General features: G+C 40.2%; 1 protein-coding gene across 1 annotated transcript; it reads right to left on the bottom strand.

Moving 5' to 3' along the window:
- Positions 1–360: 360 nt before the first annotated feature.
- Positions 361–21221, bottom strand: HACD2 (3-hydroxyacyl-CoA dehydratase 2). Its single transcript, XM_033064004.2, has 7 exons — positions 21077–21221; positions 15093–15210; positions 14809–14827; positions 12032–12120; positions 6001–6122; positions 5098–5276; positions 361–4362 (listed from the first exon to the last, which is right to left on the bottom strand). The coding sequence occupies exons 1-7, from the start codon at positions 21202–21204 to the stop codon at positions 4280–4282; spliced, it is 738 nt and encodes a 245-aa protein (XP_032919895.1). The 5' UTR covers positions 21205–21221; the 3' UTR covers positions 361–4279.
- Between the last annotated feature and the right edge of the window lie 613 nt (positions 21222–21834).

Raw genomic sequence — 21834 nt, forward strand, 5'->3', positions numbered from 1 at the left:
CATTCCACTATATTTATAATACTCAGTTTTGTTTTTGGAGGAAACCATCAGCATCCAGAGTACAGATACCAGCAGGAGAACAAAAAGCTCACTCTCAGTTGAGGATCCTTCAGGAAGTTCTGAGTGTTGACACAGTCAGTTAAGGTGCTGTTACAAGCACTTCTTTTGAATGTAGAAAGCAGAACCTTAATAACAGTATGAAGTTTCTTATTTCTTTTGTCTGAGCTCCAGAGTTACATACACTAAAAGAACTTGTAAATGAAAAGGTACACATTGTATACAAATGAATAAAAATACAGTCCTAACTCACATTTGTAAAGTATCTGCTTTTTTTTCCTTGAACAGTAACAATACAACACATTTTATTCAGAATTAGTTTATTTGGATTATAGCAATTAGTATCACTGATCAGTAGGCCAAATCCAGGCAGAGAGCACAGAATCAATTTCACAAGGCAACAACACGGACTAGTATTTTAGCATACAAACCATTTCACTGCATTATCAAGTTGAAATATCTTTCAACCATGCATTAAAAAATCTATGCTTAGTCTTTCAGAGCTCCAGGTAATACCAGATTCCTAAATATACAAAAAATACATTTAACTTATAATAATCTTAGTGAATCAGACTTATAAAATTACAATTTTATTCTTCACAACATAGAAAAAAATACAAAAATGACTATATAGTTTTCACCTAAGTTTCACTGACATATACATCAAAATATATGATTTGATGTATACTCATGAAATTTTTAAACTGAAAGATAGGTTTTAAAATGACACTGCAGATTGGTCCACACAAATGCCAACCTTCTTAATGATAAGGAAAAAACCCTCTGATAAAAACATCACATTGTGAAAAATTACAATTTACCTGCACTGTAACCTGCATTCTTACTGCAATGTACAAATATGAACGTTTCTACAATTCCAGTTGTAAACTACACATTGGTGCAAACCTTGGTCTTTTGGAGGGTAGTGACTGACTCAGAGCTGGCAGGGTAGAACATAAAGTGCTGTCAACTGAACAGTGCACACAACAGAGAGTACCAAAGCAGGGGAGGCCTGCTGGTTTGGATATGCCGATAGAGAACATGCAAGCCAAGTAAACAGTCTGTGGGGAAAATAAAGCCCTCTGCATCTGTGACACAGCACCAATCAAAGCTTATATTAGAGTTCATGGAAACCACTTTACAATTTCAGTGACAGAGGAAGGGAAACTTCTTTTATGTGGAGGAGAAACCCCACATGTGTCAGCAAAATCAGTATTAGGGAACGACTCCAACAGTTTTAGGGCAAAACTCTGCAGTTCTCTCTCAAGATCACCTTCCAGTGATTTCCACAGAAGATAAACTCAAAAAACCACTGCAAGATGAAGCACTGAATTTTTGTACATAGTAACTGAATGTTCAGACTTCAGAATATAAATTATAAATCAACTTCGCTGGTAGGAATTCTTACTCTAAAAGCAATGTTTTTTTCTTTTGAAAGGAAAAGTAACTCCATTTTCTTTTAAAAGGCTGTAGTTTATTTGCATTTGCATAATAAATTGATATTTTCAATTAAAGTAAATGTTCCATAATAAAGCCTATTCAGCAAAGGTTGAAGAAGCCTTCTCCCTACTGGCAGCTTGCTCTGCTTTTCCATGGTGCCAGTGCTATCTGCTGTAGATCTGTACTGTATCTTTCTCATCAGCACAGCCAGGAGTTTGTTTCATGCAGGAGGTATTACACAACCATTTTTTATCTCCAAATTGGACCAACAAATTTGAAACCAAATCTTTTATTTGGGCACAGAAATCAAATTAAGAGAAGTTCAGAAGCTGAGCATTGACAATATCCAGTAACCTAAGTACATCAGGAAATCACATCTTTTAGATGACATCCTTCAGAAATATTAACTTCTTTAATAACAAGTATAAGCAAAAGGTGATGTTTTGTTCAGAGGTGGAAATTCACACTTTCAAACTGTAAGTTCAGAATAAAACATTTCTCAGATCACTACAACAAAGCACATAACCTAATACAGAAATGGATTGTTGCATCTTTGAATCTAAAACCATTTTGAGGTTGTATCTGGCCACAGTAATAGAATCACAGAATTGTTTGGGTTGGAAAAGACCTCTAAGATTGAGTCCAACCATTTATCCTAACACTGCAAAACCCCAGTAAACCATGTCCCTAAGCACCACACCTTCAGTTCTTTTAAATACCTTCAGGGATGTGACTCTATCACTTCCCTGGGCAGCTTGTTCCAATGCTTGAAAATCCTTTCCATGAATAATTTTTTCCTAATATCCCATCTAGACCTTCCTTGGCACAACACAAGGCAGTATCCTCTAGTCCTATTACTTGTAATTTGGTAGAAAAGACCAATGCCCAACTTGCTACAACCTCCTGTGTTTTAATCCAGTCAATAATTGGTTCCAAAATATCGAAAATAGAAATAAAAATTATTACTCTCTCTTGTCCTCTCTCTGTTTATAATAGTCCTGTTTGTGTTGAACAGGAAGGGCTTTATATAGTGGGAGTTAGGAAAATTCAGTCCTTTTAATGGAACCAAAGAAAATTACTGAAAAATGCCAAGTTGCTTTTTTTTTCTTTTTTTTAATATAGCTCTGACAAGCCTAAACCTAAATAATTGCAAATCCAGCTCTTCCCAACTGCTAGAACAGAGAGCCTGTGTCCTCAGTACTTCCTGGCTGTATTTAGGAAGAGCTGGGATGTGTCAAACACAACTGGGCCATGTCCAGGGGAGGTCCTGGCAGGCACAGCACAAGGCAGCATTGCAGGTAGCATGAGGTCACATCTCTTTTATGCACTAAATCATGTAATGAGGGAAGCCAGAGAAGGCCACATGATTTTGTCTAGTCAGCAGACAGGACTATTGGCCATCAGTCCCTAACAGAGCAAAGCCATAACCTACATTTCCTTTAGTCTCTGCTTGCATATCCATTCATTTCCCTTCTCCTTTTGTTCCTATCATTTCCCACCCTTTTACTCCCAATCAGAAGTTTCTTCTAGAGTTGGGGCACAGTTCACACAGCACTAGTGCTTTCTGCCTCACCACAAGGCTTGCCCAGCTCTTTCATCTTCCTTTTACCTTCCCAAGGGAAGGTTAAGCCTGAGAACCCAGAGAAAGCACCTAGGAGAATATAACTTTCTGTGGTCTTCCACTCTTTTCAAAGAACAGATGAGGGTATCTTGTCCAATCTGCAAAGGCAGGATGTAACAAGTGAGATAATCTGCTCTGCAAGGAGCAGATTATGACTGCAACACTTCACAATTTCAGTGCCTGGAACTGCCTGCTTGGATGTGCCAGACCTCAGCCACTTGAGAAAAGTCAGGCTAAGAAACAAGGCCCCAAACACAGGAGACCAAGAATTCCTCAGCACTGAAGTTGAGTATCACAGACAATGATTAGAGATGACAATTTATAGTAAAAAAGGGAGAATTGCACCTGTTTCTGGGTGACCTATCTCCTTATATTGTTTAGATTCATTACTGATACCACCAGAAGTATTACAGTTAGTATTAATTTTGTGGGTTTTTTAGTATTAAAAAAGTATTCAGGGATGCAGTACTTGGGGTAGTTTTAATGTTTCAGATAGGAATTACAGCCTCTAAGTTAATGTTAGCATTTGAGTGATCAACTTAAACAGGATCTTCAGAGAACACACTCTGGGCTCAGACACCGTACTGTTTAAATTCCTAAAGAACCACATTCCCTTAATTTTCTGTAATTGGTTTCTTGTTCTTGTTCCCATCACCTATTAGACATACAACCTACCTTTCTAAATTTAAATACTTAGCCCAGATTACATTCTCCACTGAAGTCTCTGACATTATCCTGAAGTATTCCAGAGCATATTGTTTGCTTTCACAGCAATACATACAGTTTCTGGCATGCAGTCAAGCACTTAAAAAAGAGGTATCAGTAATATAATCCCAATTCAGGCATTTAGTGGGTACAACTTCATCACTCATACTGCAACCTTCAGGCATTTATTAATAAATGAAAACCATTTAGCACATCATTTAAGGAAAAGGTTAACTGTCAAGCCATATAAAGTTAACTTTTCTGAAGCACTGCAAGCTGAAAATTATTTCAACGTTTGACATCCTGGAATTTCACTGAAATCAGATTTATAGGTTATTCTTGCTAAATTATTGGTCTTTTACCTCTGACTTATCTTGGTATACTCTTTACAAATGTGCTGGGTATTGAAAAACTGCAGCATTTTGATGTTTGAAAAGTTCTGAAAAAGAGTTGGAATTACTCCGACTTCTTATGTTCTTCAGTGTGGGAGAGTACCTTTCGCCTCTGATGCAGCATATGGAAATACAGCTGAGGGAAGACTGAGGAGAAAACAGACTCAAGTCAATAAAGTGTGAAGAGAGGCCTGCAAGATGCACAGTCACATGGTGAAGGTCAGCTATTCTCTGTTAGAGGATGTGCTTATCCACTTTTTGCTTAAGTTATCTATTGCCTTTTACACTCTAAGGAGATGAACTGATACTGCTCTTAGGCTTCAGGTACTATTAATCTTTTTGGTAGAGCAATCACATTTTTAATTAAATGCAAAATATCTTATTTAAAACTAAATGTACAAGCAGATGACAAAAGCTGTCTTAACTTCATGCATACAATACAAAGAAAACAGAGTGCAGGGTGGAAAAAATACTTCAAGAGAAATTTCCAGATTTGTTTGATTTTTTTTTTGTAATTCTAGTGTCACTTTTTCATACTCTAAGGCATTTTATACATTATAAACATATATACCTATTTTATACCTTATACCTTTATATCAGTGCCTCTTTCAGCTCTATCCAGAACTTTTTCTCCTCTTATTTCTAAGACTAAAACTGGTACACAGTATGTTTGCACAACAAAATAGGGGATGGAAAACATACATATACAAACAGCAAAAGCTTGAAATTTCCATGAGATACTAAACCTTTGTGAACCATGCAAAAATTAAGCAAGGTCATCAGCAGGCTAAATTGGTTACTTCTTTGCATGTTAATCCCACAATTGTTTGCTTTCCCCAGTACAGTTGGTAATACTAAGAAACCTAACAAACCCATACTTACTTGGAATGTAAGAGATCATGACCAGGATCAGGAATGTATAGTAGTCAAATGAAAAATTGTACTTGTTAGGTAAACTAATGGAATACAAGCCAGACTGCCTGACGAAGGGTAATGCAGCATATATTGTGAGTAATTCACCTGAGACTCCCATTGGATACAACACTATAAACAAAGTGTACCTAGAATGAGACATACACAGAAAGAATTAAAAGTTATGACAAACTCAGACAAAATACTTGTTAAATGATATTACAGATATTCAAGTTTTGAACTCTCCACGCAGTATTAAGTTTTCTTTGATCTTATTTGAATAGAGCATGGCAAGGTATGAGCATTAGTGCAAAGTAAGTATTCAAATCAGCAATCATTTGGAAATATTTAAAGATTTTATCTGAGAATCTAAAAACTATCTTTAAAACTATTCTCCACACACATACACTTTATTATTATACTTTATTATTATATATGTTTATATAATTTATATATAATTATACTTTATTATTTTGATTTCTGAACTCTTTGGTACAGGTCATTTCACTATTTAAAACCGGGACAAATACAGTTGATGTTAATCAATGAGCTTAAATATTATTTCAAGGACAACCACTGGATTCAAGAATTACTGCTAAATGTCAGTTTACTTATTGTCCTCCCTTACTGCTAAATATCAGTTTCTGACAATTATTTTGTAAATGGAACTGAGTTCAAACTACTCTTTCAGCTTGCAATGCAATAGATTTTTGTAACCTGAAAATCTGCTGGAAAGAAGCTAGGCAGACACATTCACAAACAGGGCAATTATGTGAAGGCAGAATCTAATTTTTTACACTGCAACTACTTTACAAGATAAATATCCCTGACAGAACAGTGCTTTGAGGCTGTAATTTTTATTATGCTACCGACCTGGCCCATTTGATGAGGTAAGGGAGATGGTTTAACAAGCTAAACGTGTAAAAAGAGTAACGGATTATCTCGGTGATTGTCCAGGCCACTACAAACAAGAGGACACTGTCTTCAGTTTGTACCTGTGAGAACAGAATAAAGGCTTTGTATGAACTTGAGCATTACCACTTACTCACCAGACTCAAGGAAACCTCACATAAACCAACTCCTGTGGTTTGCTTTACTGCGACGTTTTAGAGAACAGACTCCAAGAATGAGCCAAAAAGCAACATTAGTAACAACAGCAAACAACCCTTCTTACTGTGCTCTGTATTTTTCTAGTTGCTTAAGAACAGCTCTGCTTCATGATCCGGTAACTTAAGCTCTCATATGCTGTGCAAGGTAAATTGGTACAAGAAACCCCTGAAATATTGAGTGTAGCTCTTAACTCTTTCCATTCCTATAGAGTACCAGCTTCAGTCCTGTGATGTCTCCTCGTGCAGAAAGAATGGTCTAACACTTGATACCCGATTTACACTTAATATTCTGATACTAGTTCACGGTACTTCTGAGCAGAAGCATTGTTTTCCTTTCTCTGGTCAGAAACTGGGTCCTACTTTTGAGGAGCAGCAAAACAGCTAACACCAGATCTCAGACTGGGAGGAGAGAACGATGCTCAGATTGCCTCACCTCAGGTAAGCGCTGTTCATTGGTCCATTTTCTGCTCATTGTAACTAGCACAGTTCCTCTAATGTTACACTCAAGGCAGTATCATGTTTCACTGCTTTACAGTTCTTGGAGCTTTTATGTCAGTCACACATCAGTGAACCAGATGGAATTCCCTCCACGCTTTAACCCTGAGATCAGCTGAGCTGGTCTGAGCATGGTGCTGATAATGCCAAAGTTGTGGGGCTGATCCCTGGATGGGCCATTCATTTAGGAGCTGGACTCAGTGATCCTTGTGGGTCCCTTTAAGCTCGAAGTATTCTGTAATAAACTGCCCCTATCTGTGATATTTATAAGGTCAATCCTCAAAAGTATGTACCTTAAAATGAAGAGTTATATTTATTAGATTACGGAGCATCATTATGAGGTTCAAGTTCCAGATGGATCAAGAACATGTGGGGTCACATACCCACAGTACAAACCCTTGAGGGAGTAGATATGATTTTTATGCAGCCTTCTCCCTCTCTCCCCTCTTCAACAGAATTCCCAGCTGTATGAGCACCTTGAGCCCAAATTCAGTGCTGGACCATGGGAATGAAAAGAGCTCAACCACAGGGTATTTTCTCTTTTCCTCCAGCTCTTGAGAAAAGGGAAAGGGAAGTCAGGAGATGTGCGTGGTGCACTCCATTCATCTTGGACAAAGGATAAACCAACAGAAAAAAAAGGAACAAGTACATATACATATGTTGTATATATAGACAATTAGAAACTTTTTAACAGGAGGGGACCGATCATATACTTTTGGGTAAAAAAGGGTTTTTTTTTTTCCAAGGGAATTACCCAGAAAAAGCTTTGTTACAGACTGCAAAACCCAGAAAAATTTATACAGAAATCTTGAGCTATCCTGGAATGCAGAGCTGCTGGTAATCTGTATTGTGCTATAAATCCATGTTCTGCTTTGTATAACATTTCAGGTCACTCTCACTGCATTTTGCAGCAAAAGCACATTCTTTTTCCACATCCTGATAATTTGTTTATATATTAATCTCCCTTACATCATCTTAAAAGAGCAAACTCCAAAAATTATTTGAAAATTTTCACAGAAGAGACCAAATCTATTTTTACACATTGCTGCAGGATCCTAATCCTGTTTGAGGTCTGCTTTATAAGCAAGACTTAGCTCTTAACACAGAAAAGTGATCAGCTCTTCCCAGATGCTGCTGCTCCAAAGGAGGGACGTGCTTGACAAGCACTCCAGAGCTGCATCTTCTGGTCAAATCGGGAGTAGCAGCTTAGTGATGAGTTCACCTAAACCTGTGAGTCACAGGCTTCAACATGTGCTTCAAATCCCACTTCTTTCCCTAGCTACGGAAATCAGTAAAGTTAAAACCCCAAAGTTTGTACCTTGAAGTAGCATCCAAGTATATGAGCAAGCACTAGAAACTGGGATGCTACCAGTGAATCACATACACGGAAGTAGAAAATTACAGCAGTCACAGTCTAGTTCTCTCACATGACATCTCTAACACTGCCTTCAAGGTCTGGGCTCCTCCCTCTCCTTTGTATTATAAATTATTAAAACAGTTCACACCATTAGGAAACACACATCCCTATTAGGTCACTTAAAGAATCACTGATAGTGCCTTCATAGCTCATGTCCTTATTTAAGGAAGAAAGAAGACTGGAAACTGGTGGTTATCATTATAAACTCTGTTTCTTGCACACTCACAGAGCTGTCCCAGTCTGTCACTAGCAGAACCCCTCTTTGATCACTGACAGTTTTTCAGTACTTCAGATAAAGATGACTGAGACTTAGATTATAAAACCCCTGGGAGCTGATTCACAAAACAATTTCTCAGGGGTCTTATTCTTTTAGCCATTGCTAAAGATGCATTTGGATCATTCCTCCTCCATGCTGAAGATAGGGCAAATACACAGTTTCCAATAAACCACTAAGGCCAATGCTCCCCGAGAATTCAGTTCTTCCACCACTTCTTTTCATGCCAGTCTTTCAAGGAAGTCTTAGACACAAGTCAAAACACATTTTACACTTTATTTACACCTTATTTGTCCAACTCTCTTAATAGGAGTCAAACAAACAATAGGTGCAATGTGTTTCAAGTCAACATACCATCAAGGAGGGCCCTGAATATATTTTAGCTTTTCTGTGAATAGCAGGAAATGGTTGCTAAAATATGAAAGAAACCACTGTCTTTTAAGATGCAAAGATGAGAACTGAGAGTTGACAAAATAAAGCCTAAGAGGTTTTTAATGTTCTCCTTAAGACTGGAAAGGAAATTTCTCCACGTTAAGAGTAACAGTTTGACAAATTTGCAGAAAATTTCAGCCAAACACATAATTAAGCAATCCAATGCAGAAGAGCAAAACCAGCAGCATTATGCATGTGTAATGATGGAAAATATTGAAACAGCACGTCTCTCTCCAAAGAGCTGGTTCTCTGGTACAGTAATTAAAAAATAAAACATAAAATTAAGAGGCGGAAAAAAAAAGGAAGCTTCACAGTAGGCACAAAGGGCCTGACAGACTATTGTGTTGTATGGTATTGATTTAATTTTACATAGGTATAAAGCAGTCATGAATCAGGTTTTTCAACTAAGGTATTCAGAGTTTTGACCTTTCCAGCACAGACTTTTCACTACAACATTGTCTTAAGTTACGATGTTCTTCCCTCTTTTAAGTAAATATGCTTTACTACTGATTGAAGATATCAATTCCCAGTTGCAGGTACTAGAATCCCAATTACCAGCTCTATATGCTGTATATGTTGTTTTCACAGCATCTCTTGCCTGTGTGTTCTACAAAAGTTCCTCTAAATTCACATTACACTTATTTGCAACTTATCTATAACTGAGCCCAATGGGATAAGCAGTAAATGCCTGCTGACACCATTTTTAAATTACCCATCAGAACTGGCTGCAGAATTATCTATCTGAATGGAACTCCATGAAGGCCTGCCATGATGTCACCAGATGATCTCACTGCTCACACAAATTCAAAAAGACATCTTTTGAACGGAAGGGCACTTTCTGTTCTCCTATGGCTACATTGTCCCAGCCCTTCACGCCAGGCTGCTCGTTCTCCATGCTCCTTTGCAGGGGAAACAGTAAAATTCACTCAACTGGCTCCTTTCTGCCATAATGGCCAGCACTGATGACATGCCAGGCCCTCCTCCACAACACCAACAACTGCTCCTACAGTGCAGGTAAGGAGAATCTCAGTGTGTAGTGCTTTAACATTTGCCATGCTTCAACATTTGTGATCAACTTCACACTGAGTTTAACAACACATCAGCACTGAAACCAACAAAAAGCACAAACATGTTAGTGGCAAGAAGCATGCTTCAAATCACATCACATTTCTAGAAGTGTATCCTGATAGAAGGAGGGATGCAATACACATTTCTTCTTTTAGATGTATTATATATGAAAACAGTCTGGAAAAGCAAGATACTGAACAAGTCTCACTCAAAAAGTTAAAGAGGAAAACTGCGTTTTATTTTACAAGAACCTCATCATGCAACTGCATCGCTTACAAGTTCCATAAAGCTGTGTGAGAATTTAATCCTGGCCTTCACCATGGAGCTCTCTTGTGCAGACAGCCCTTCAGAGAAAGTAGAACACTTGTGACACTTGCAATACGTCTGCCCAGGTGAGCCTGCAGGCTCCCTGGTTGGGGGGAAGGGGAGGGGTTGGAATACAGCCTCTTATTCATTTCCTCTAAGTCACAGGTCAGAAACTCATCATAGGGCTCCTCATCCTCACCATTCTTATACCAACTTTGTAAAACATCAAAAAGCCAACACATAACATAGTCTCTTGCAAGACTTTATCTGAAAGACCACACAAGTGTGGGGGAAAAAAACCTGCATGAAATGTTGTTGAAAGAACCCTTGTTAAAAGTCAAATGTTTGGCTAAACTCACAGTTCCCATTTTGTCCCATTTTGTTGGTTTTCTCTGGTGAGAATGTGGGTATAAACTTCAAAAAAACCTAAACCACAATTGTATTACAGGTTTTTCGTTGATGTCTAACAGACAACACATGGAATAATTCTAATCCATCCAATCTAACCTTTAATATTTGGGTTACTTCAAAACCAGAAGACAATTCCTAAAAACAGATTATCACTGTTCTTTATGAAGCACCAGATATCCTGACATCATACAGAAAACAAACAAACCTCCAAGAGTATTTTAAAATATTTTATACATATATACAAAATCTAATGTCTTGCGATTATGGTTTTTTTATCTTTTTTGTTCAAAACCTAGTCCTTATTTCTGGTGAATTAACAGAGACCAGAGTACATTAATTTGCACCAACAGGGAAGTCCGTTAGAAAATAGGTTTTATGCTTATTGAACATTCCTCCACTTCAAGTAGCATGAAACCAAACCTTCACACGAACAAGCATCACAATACCAGAAAGGACTGTTAATTGCTAGGAACTACAGTGACTCATGTTACTCTACATGTGCATGGATGGTCTGGTAACAGGTTTGGAGGAAGGAAGAGAAAGCAGTTTCCCTCAAGACTTTGTAATAAGACAAGTTCCATAAGGTATTCTGCATGTCAAGTGACAAATCTTATGCATAAAGTGACTGTCACTTATTTCAGGCACCCATGCCAACACTGGTATCAAGACTAATTTCTTTCTTTAATGAGAAGAAAACCAGTAAGATTCATTGGCTAAAGTAAAAGCAGAGATGCAGCATATTTGAGCAACTACAAGGATTCAGATGACATGAGTCAGTCATCATAATCTGTACCAATTAAAGCATGTCCAGATTTAAAAGAAGCTGTCTGGAATAATCTCCAAAAAACATGGCTTCCAAAAGATTCTAAAGAAATCTGCATGAAGTACAGCACTATTTGGTGTGATGAGCAGAGAGAAAAAACAGCCCCCCAAAATTACCTATTTGAATATGAGAAAATTGAATGACAGAGGAGAGCATGGATGCACTGTTGGGCACAAACAACTGAGGGGGAGTTTCAGGTGCCACAGGAAGTGAATTGGATATGCAGGAGGGAAACAAGATTTTGCTTTTAATTATGAACACTAGAAGGCTGAACCAAATTCTGTGCTCTGTATTACACACTGGAACCTGTTTAACTGTCAGTAAGGGCTGCAGAGCCTATCCAGGAGCTAGATGTTTTACAGGGAGAGAATCAGACCTCGCTCCGTTTGACTGTCAACAAAAGGTGACATCAGATCTATTTTTATTTCTTTTGATCCACAGAAACTATATGAACAACTTCCCCTGTTGGGATACAAATAGAAAACATTTTAAGGACAATAAAACAGCAATCAACACTTGCTTTTCAGCAAGGATCAACAGTTTTTCTATCTATTTGTAGCTTGACTTACCTCTTTTACACTATGTGTTACTGCCCAGGTCAGGAAAACCCTTGACATCACTTGGAAAGCAGTCAGAACAACAGAAGAGGGAACAATGCCTGGAAGATATTTTGCAATTAGTAAATATTCCTGACTAACAGGGTGGGAAATAAAACACAGCTAAACCAAAATCCTGTTATTTGACATTTCTGTAAGGAAAGCATTCAAGTTTTTCAAATTTGAAAATATGAAGTCAGTGTGTTCAGTGTGTTTATACAACATAATGCAGTGCAATCCCCTGACAAGGCTTTCTGCACCAAAATGCAAACAAATGTAATTGATCTTGTTGCAATCACAGCACATTCCTCAATACACAGAATAGCTCAATAAGATAATTTCATTCAAATAGTTTCTGGGATACATTCTTTCAAACAAATCCTGTTTGATTAAAATATCCAAGATACTCTTCATTACAGTGATTTAAAAAGTAAAAATAATAAATCTTTTGCACTGTATATCCCAAAAAATCAGCCATCAAAAATTGTAAGTGTTTTTCAGAAACACTAATCCAGCCTATATTTTGACAGATGCAAAGTCTTTAATTCCTTCCTGGAAATATAACTCAAAAAAACTCCCAAACGAGCCAACCAACCAAAAAAACCACCCCACAACACACAAACCCCAGGGAACAGCTGATGCACTGGCAGGTACAGAAGCAGGTTGAAGATTTTCTCAAGGAAGTTGATATCACTGGTTCTTCCAGCAAGTTCTGAGGTGCCAATTGGCCTGCCAGTAAAAGGACCCTACACAGCCAGGTCTGACAGAGTAAGGAATAGCTTTAGACTGCAAGATTACACAAAATTTCTAAACTTTGCATCCCAAGGTTTTATTTTCCTCCAACAGCTAAATAATAAAGAGCAGGTGTAGCTCCTAAGATACAGTAAAAAGTGCTTGCGAAGCTATATGCAAGCCACAAGCAACATAACAGCTTCAGAAAGATGTAAACACCAAAGAGGAAAATGAAATAGGAAGAAAGAATAAGAAAAGTCAAAAGCAAGTTTCAGTTGAAATATTTTCGTTGATATGTTAGGCTTCTTTGAGAGGAAAAATGAAAATCCTACAGATAGTTCTCTTCAGTTTTATCATGTTGTCTTAGTCTCTGGGCTACATGTTACCTCCTTTCCAGGTAGAGCTCTGCACTTTTTACATCTTTGCCATATGTCAAAGTCCTGCTCTCAGCCATGCTTCACAAAGACACTCCCCTACCAATCTTCGTATTTTGAAGGACTTGCCTCACAGATGCTAAGCAAACATTTCAGATTCTACTGAAAAGATGTGGAGAGAAAAGTTATGCTGATACACACAGCCATCTGTCACACATAAGCTCTTCCATTGACAGAGAATTACAGCTCTAGTTAGAGCAATTAGTTCAGGAGGGGCAAAGGAATCTGCAAATTTCCTTGCATAGAGACTTTTGCTAGAGTCAGTAGGACTGCAGCAGACAGCAGCAGTGCATCCAGCTGTGCAAAACCCCCTCACTTTATTTAGCTGACAAACACTTCCATTAACAGAAAAAAATATAATCCACAGCCAGTTATAAGAAAACCAGTCTTCTGCAAAAGAGCTTTGTTAGGGAAAGCAAAAAGATAGAATAATAATGGCATAAAATGCTGCCACTTTCCCCTAATGGCTCTCTCTAATATTAAATTGTGCTACTAAGGAAAACACGAGCTAAATGGATCCACACCTCAAATCAACTGAGCCAGAATGATTAGCTTTGCACACAGGCAGGCTTTATAATCATCTTATTTGCTGTTTTGCATCAGCCTGGAAGGTGAAACACAGGACTCTCTCCTGCTACTCACTGATGTGATGGACATAGACACCCAAGTGCAAGGAAATGAGAATCCAATTACATTTGTTACAGTCTTAGATTTAGTACTAGTAAATGCTGGTGTCTGCACACCAGTTCAGGTTTAGAAAATAGCAGAGCATTATGGATTTAGGATGGTAAAACCAGCATTTTATCTGTAAGGTTTTCTCTCCAGTGTTCCAAGATTTCGCTTTTCCTTCTTGCCACTTGTTAAATAAGACCTTAAAACTGGAACATTTTAAGATTATTTTTTTACAATCTTTAATAGAAGTATGGTTTATTCTGGTAAAAAACAGTAATTGAGATTTAGTAAAATCAAACAGAGTTGGAAGGACGGCCTTGGCAGCACAGGCAAATAGATGATACACACAGTTTACTTTGAGAAGCCTTTACATGCATTTGAGGTGTACATGATAATTCATTTCTTGGGGTGATCTGTGCATAGTTTATGAGCTGCCTTTTTAAGACATTTTCAGAGTAACTGGATGATTCACGAGAGCCAGAACTACTTCATCAACGACAGAACCAGACTGCCCTCTGCTGACACATTCCTAGCACAGTTCTGCCAACACCTCACTTGGTTATTGGAACATCCCACAGAACTCACTATGAACCCACAATCCAACACCCCTCCAGCATGTGGCTGTCTGCACAATGATGAAAAGTAGCAAGTTTGTTGCTTTAGGAACCTCAACGACATCTTACTCTTTAAATAGTGGCTAGTGAACATTCAGATAGGAGCTGAAGCACTGTTTTATTCTTTTGTGAATTCTCAAATTAGGGAGTAAAAAACTGGAATGTATTTCAAACAAAAATTAATAAGTGATGCAAGATAAAATTCTGAAATTCACACACCATAACATTTTTCTTGTTAATATATTGGTAAAAGTGCAGTCTTCCACAGAAATAATAAACTGAAAATTTGCAAACTTACCAAGTGCACAGTGCAGAATCTAGGGAAAAAAAAATTCAAATCAATAACGTTTCAAATTAAGCAATTCAGACACACATTTAGTTCTGTTACAAGAGCTTAAGATTCAGTATTTGCATTTCAATGATTAATATTTAGCTCTGCTACCCAAGCTAAGTAACAGTAAAAATTTAGTAAAAGGAAAATACAGCTTTTGAATAAGAATTAAAGTAGAATTAAAGTAAGTGTAAGAAATACAACACATTCCTGCAAATATTAGTGATGCCAGGGAATAGGACTACACTCACCTCAAGCAAAGCTCCAGTTTGGAAGAATTTCAGGGGCTTTTCTATTGAATAGTAAAGGCTGTGGTAGCTGCCTTTAGCCAGATATGCCCGAACTAGACCAACTGCAATAACGAGCCACCTGAAAGAGATAAAAAAGGGAACATCAAGCAAAGAATAAATAAGAGAAATCTTTAATTCTTCTTTCAATACTTAAGAAAGCAACAGGCAAAACTGTCCTGAAATACAATAACTCTGCAACACTGAAAATGTCAAATACTTGCATCTTCCACAAATTTATCCAAGTGAAAGATGACACATTTTAAAGCATTTTTCAGCACCAAGATGGTACCAATATCTATAATGTCTACATTTATTTTTCAGTGAGTTCTATTTAATTTAGTGATAGAATGTATTCATAGCAGATTGGCACCACACTTTGTTTAGTTTAAGCAGAAAACCCCTTACAGCTAGTCAGACCTCTTACCAACTTACAGCAGCATGACATAAACAAGATTCAGAAGGCATTGATTTTAACATTTCAGTTCAAAGTAAACCCCTAGACTTTATGAGAGGTCATCCAGCTTAGTTGGTAGCATATATTATATGAGAAATTGTTATAAATAACTGCAAGGAAACTGAGCTTGCTAAAGCCTTGAAGGAAGCATGGCCATTCCCCTCCCAGTTTTCCTTTTTAACCAACAAATATATCTGAACCTATGTAAGTAGTGTCCATATAACTGTAACTGTATGTGAACACTGTGACCTATCAACCCTGCTGATTTTCCCTTCAGGTAATCTAAACAAACCTAAAATTTTTTGTCCTGGCTGATGAAGCTTTCACTAACTACCACAGCTGTCCAGAGCTGGTGCTTGCCCACAGCATGAGGAATTCTGCAGTCGAGCCTATGCCAAGCCATAAACCCAAGGTGAGTTTTCAACTCTGGTCAAACATTTTCCATTTGAAAGTAGCACCTAATAGTTCCAATTGCTTTTGGGGAGGAGGAGTTGGTTGATCAAGAAGAATCCTTAACAGGAGCTCCCAAACTTTTCACTGACAGGCTCATCCTGGCTGTCTTGCACTCAACTACTCTGAATGTCACCCAATTTTCCCTCCATCTCCCTCCAAACCCCTCATGTAAATCACCAAGTGTCTCTGCTAACAATTCACCTCAATGTGTAGATGTGTAGCAAGCCCACTGACTCTGCAAGGGTTTTTATCTTTTGGAAAAAAGTGTGTAGCTGTGTTTTTGTAACAGGGATGATGAAGAAATTCCCTTTATTAATAGCATATTATAGTCTTACAAGTACCACATTAGCTTGGATGTTGCAAAGTACGTGCACATATTATCTCAAATGTAATAATTGTTTGAAACACACAGTGAAGTTCAGATTTTTCAACAGTAAGTAATTGTGGCATCCAAGCTGGTGTTTGCAACAAAATCTGTTATCAGAACTGAAAGAAAGCTAATTAATTTCTGCCTTAACTTCTGAAAGACAAGCAAAGAAAAGCAGGGGAGTGGGGAAGATAAATGGGAATTAGAAACAAGTCCTCCCTTTTTTCAGAATGACAAGCTATTTCAGTTAAAGCCATCTTGTGAAACCAAAGGACAAACATTTGCCAAGTAATTGCTGTTTACAAAGAATAAATGAGACTCATTTCATATTTGGACTTCAGTGTAGAACAAACCAGTAAGCACTGCAGTACTAGTGATTTTCCCCTGCAACACCAACTGCTTTTTCTTTAGAACAGGAAATCAGGGCAGGTTGACACCGTGCTCTTCTTATCTGTCAAGTTTCTCTGTTTTTCCTGATCTTCCACGTTTGTTGAGAAACTGCAGAATTGAGCAATTTCTCCAGTTGCACAAGACGCCAGTTCCTGGCTGTGCCTGCAGACCTTTCTCACCTGAGCTGAGACTGGCAAATCCCACAGCTCCCAGAGGAGCTCCAGCCTTTTGCTCATCTCCACCCTCGTGCCAGATCACTGCCTCCAGCAAGACTGTACTTTCCATTCCATTTACTACCTTTCAAAAAGCATTTGATACAGATCAGAGCATTAATCCATATGAAATTAAAAGCTAAGCCTAGTTTGTGCTGAAGCTTTTAGTACCTCTGTCCTGCTTCTGTGATTCTTAAATAGTCCTCCACCCTCTAAGATTAGACAAAATGGAACAGGAGAAGGTGAAACCAAAGAAATCAGGTGAAAATGGTACTTGGCAAGAAGTTTAGAAGGGCAGCAAAAGGCACCACTGTCTCATGAAAGCTCAGTTCTCTGACCTACACACTGAACCTGATAACCCAGATGGAGTTACATGTCATTAAATTACTGCTACCCTGTCTGTAAACTCCAAAGTGAATGATTACTGTTCACTGATTAATCCAGAATAAGAAAAAATTAATACTGCACACAGAGTTTTTTTTACTCTAATTTGGTCAGACTTGATAGACAAGCTTTGTGCTCAGGTCCTTAGGTTAACTCCCTTGACTCTCACAGGTCACAAAATGCATTTTCTTATGCAAAGTTTACTGAGGTTCTGTACCATTTATGCAAGAGAATACAGCAGAGTTGTGCAGTGAGTGCACCTGAAAGGGAGAAGTGCACTTTGACTCTCAACAACCACTCACTGAAGACATGGACAATGAAACTCATAATCCAGAACACTCTTTGCTCAACACTGATTAACACAAACTCTTGCAAATTCAAAAGCTATTACATTACCATCGACCTTGTTGAGTGAAATCCTTTTTAAATTCATTGTTTATACCACCACCAGCTACTTATACCCAGAAGTACTAGCCAGTTACAGTACTTGACTAAAAATAAGAAACATAATCACCTTTTAAAGCAGCTTATCTAACATTTACATTCAGCTTTAACAGCATGCCCTCTCTCCCCACACAGCACTGTTCAGTAATTTTGGTCAAACACAGCTTCTAGGAAAAATAATTTCTGTGCTGCAGCTATGCCTCCAGAATGAGCTTCCCATGCTCAGGTCAGGCACGACTACACAGCTTCACACTGTGATGGGAAAAGAGTCTGCCTGAACACAAGAGAAGCAAGATGCAGAGCTTTCTGCAGCTTAATGCTTTGAACCATGGGCAATAAAACCTGAGCAAGTACAGCTGAGAACCAACTGCAGTACTGGTTATTCCCTGCTGTACCATGTTGGTCCCATTTTTGAAAAAAACAAACACCCAAACCATGAAACAAGTGGTAAGTGCATGCAGCTCCAGACAGGGATCCACAGGTACACATGCTTTTTCTACTGTTTTGCTCTAGTAAAAAAACACTGTATGGTTTTTTATGTAGGAATCCACACACTACGTGCACTACAGCATAAAACTAAAAATAAGATCTATTATTTTTGGAGTAAGTTGTGCTTTCTTTAGCTAAGTCAAGATAAATGCAAAGTAAATACAGTAGCTATGCTGAGATCTTTCAACTGCTACTTGATCCATTTAAAATAAATAGTTGAGGCAACTGTGGCTTTAAAACATTTACTTTCATACCTATTTACTGCAGAATAATGTTGTTTGTAAGCTTTTTGTAAACCAAACCAAACAAACCACTTCAAAAAAAATCCCATGTGCTGTTAGAACATCACTTCATCATCTGGGCACCCTGAAAGTTTTGGTTTTTTCTTTTCACAATTCTCTTTCCAAGGCAGTGCAGTCAGAGAAACTAAGTCTGAGCACTCTGACTGACATGGGGTCAGTAAATAATCACTGCAACCAGCTGTGTATCAATGTATGAATCTTTTCATCTGAAACACTGAGCTTCTGTCAACCAACTCCAGAAAAACTACCTTTTTAAAAGGCTTATGATAAGAAACAAATTGAGCTTTTTTCCTAAGCTCAACCTTGTATATTGTGGAATCTCAGTAGTGTCCAGAGAAGAGCAAACTCCTCATCCATTCAAAGAGAAATTATCAGTGAGAGTCCTCGGTGACCTCCCACAAAAGAAAAGTGAGAGGCAACACAGACCATGGCCACAGAACTCATACAGTAACTCCCCAAATTGCAGAAATCATCTAATCACAACCATGTCCTGAAAAAAGCAGCTCATGTTAAAGCATCATAAATCACATCCCATCCAAGAGAGGAATTTTCTGAAATGTTTGGTGTAAATCAAGAAAAAGGGTAACATTGTGATCAAGATTTACATGACAACAGAAAGCTAAATAGAAGTTTATGCTATTTATTTCTGAGTTTCCAGTGTTCTAATTTTTTTTTTAATTTGTCTTCTGAAGAAACAGAAATTTCCCATGCTCAGGAGCTTGCATGCCATGACAAAAAGTTCATGACCACAAAGAAAACTTTCCATTTGTACCACAGCCTCTCTCTCAGGTTTTTTATATCTTTTATAAACACACAAGTGAATGGCATATGAGCAGCAAAATAAGCAGAGAAATGCTTTTATTTCTTAGAAGAGTTCAGAGGTGAACTTGTTAACATTGTGCAGGGACAGCACAACTGAAAAGCTCTTCTGACTGGCCTCAATGTGTTGCATTGCTCATAACTATTTCTGAAACAACAGATTACTTAAATCAAACTGATGGCTAATTATCCTTACCCTCTGAGTGAAATACCCTGCAAATATCCTATGGAGCCATAAACCTGCTCAGTAACATTTCAGAATAACACAGCTGCTGGGTAATGGGTGTACCAAGCACCTCACCAGAGCTGAGCTCTCCCCGCTCCCCCACCTTTGATCCACACAAGTGTAAATATCTTGTAAGCTGAAATGGCACCAGCTGCCACCAGCAAAGACAAGAATCTTCATTCCAACTGCTTTATTGAAGTGAATCTTACCTGTATTAATTCTACACTAACCTTTCCCCAAAATGTGACACTACTCTGTTTGCTCAACTCCTCACCTGCCAGGGTTTATCCAGCAGAAATCACACTCATTTGGGATCCATTTTAAAGGCTCTTTTCTCTTCCCACCCAAATAGCCTCAGTCTTTCAATAGATGGTTTTATTTTTATCTGGATTCCAGTGAGACACTACAGCCACAATTAATTACTAAAAAAAAGAAAGTCTCCTTTCTCTTGAGAGTTCCCTAGTTGTCGCTATTTTAATTTTTGTACCTAAGAACACACCTGAGCAAGCACCAGTTGGCCCCAGCCTGCATCGTGCCACACAGGGCAAGGGCAGAGCACCAAGCTGGTCCAGGAGCTCACGTGTCTCAAAAGCATCTTCCAACCTCAAAGGACAGAGCAGCTGAAGGGTTTATGGAGAAATCCTGCAGGGCTCAAGACCCTTGCCTTTAACTACCACACTGGATAAATCCCCTGTACTTAGGGTCACCTCTCCAGCGAAAACTGCTGGAATCTACACCACAGACACGGTGATGCAAGGAACCTACAGGCACCTGGATGTGAGAATTGCTGCAGAGCGAATTAAGGTGTCAGCTCTAAACCACAGCAGCTCCCAGGGGACGCGCACTTGCGCTGCTGTGCAGAACTCCTGCAAGGGGCAGCCAGGGGGGCCGGGCTGCGGCCGGGCAGCGCTGAGGGTCACAGCGGCCCGGGAGCTGCTGAGGGCTGGCACGGACAGGGCAGGGCCAGCCCGGGACACCCAGCCGGGAATACGGGCACAGTGCACGGGGGAGAGCCGGGACGGCGGCACGGCAGCTGAGCATGGAGGAGCCCCTCCCTCTCCAGCACGAGGAGCAGCGAGCGAAGGGCCGGCTGGGCGCCTCAGCCTTACCCAAAGTGCAAGGCAGGGCCCCGGACAGCACGGGGGGCACGGAGCACTGCCCCGCGTCCGGAGCCGGCAGCCGGCGGTGCGGCCGCACGGGCTCGGGACGGACGGGAGCGCGGGCAGCGGGCACGGCGGCGGGACAGGCCGCTGCTCTCGGCCCGGCCCCGCTCCCTGCGCCGCGGGGCAGCCGCCCTGCCCTGCCCTGCCCTGCCCCGCCGGACCCACCGGGGGCCGCAGCCCGGCCGAGCGCAGCCCCGCGCCCCGGCCGGGGAGCCCCGCGAGCGGCCCCGCCCGCTCCTTACCCCGCCGTCATCACCACGTTGTAGATAACGAGGTAGCCCGTGGCCAGCGCGCCCGGGCCCTTCCTGCGCCGCGCCTGCTGCCCGCCGTAGCCGTTGTCCGCCCGGCTGCCGCCGCCGGCCGCCGCCATCTCGCGGCTCCCGCGCCCCGCCCGCTGCCGGCGCTCGGCGGGCGCGGGGCGGGACTTCCCGCGGGCCGGGCCGGCCGGGCCAGCTCCGCGCAGCCGCACCGGGGCCCGCCGGGCCGGGGCGGGGGGCGCTGCCAGCTCGGGGATCGGCGGCCTGCTCGCTCGCTTCTTAGGGCTGGGTTAAAACGCTCCTCTGCAGGGAGAAATAGGTCTGTCGTGTGCTTAGAGACGTTCATAGCGTTAGTTTGTGAGGTTATTTTTTGGAATATCTCGTAGGTTTTAATCGCTTTTATAATATAGTTCAGAGGAGAGAAGACTGAGAGGCGATCTCCGTTAATGCCCGTAAATATCTCAGAGGTGGGTGTCAAGGGGATGGTGCCAGACTTTTCGGTGGTGCCCAGCCACAGGACAAGGAGCATAAGAAGTTTGACCTCAATATAAGGAAGAACTTTACACTGAGGGTGCAGGGCACTTGCACAGGCTGCCCAGCGAAGCTGTGGTCTCCCTCTCTGGAGACATCCCGAGCACACCTGGACCGTGTCTGTGTCACCTGCTCCGGGACCCTGCCTGGGCAGGGCGTTGGACGGGATCAGCTCCAGAGAGCCTTTTCCCACCCCAGCAATTCTGTGATGC

Source organism: Catharus ustulatus, chromosome 7, assembly GCF_009819885.2.
Source record: "Catharus ustulatus isolate bCatUst1 chromosome 7, bCatUst1.pri.v2, whole genome shotgun sequence".
NCBI classification, from domain to species: Eukaryota; Metazoa; Chordata; class Aves; order Passeriformes; family Turdidae; genus Catharus; species Catharus ustulatus.

What these genes read in the sequence shown, in the direction of transcription:
- HACD2 (XM_033064004.2), bottom strand. Translation starts at nt 21,204, where the DNA reads ATGGCGGCGGCCGGCGGCGGCAGCCGGGCGGACAACGGCTACGGCGGG. An exon ending in TAACACATAGTGTAAAAGAG is followed by an intron (nt 6,123 to 12,031) that starts GTAAGTCAAGCT and finishes CTGTTCTCACAG; the next exon opens with GTACAAACTGAAGACAGTGT. An exon ending in CATGATCTCTTACATTCCAA is followed by an intron (nt 4,363 to 5,097) that starts GTAAGTATGGGT and finishes TTTTCTCCTCAG; the next exon opens with TCTTCCCTCAGCTGTATTTC.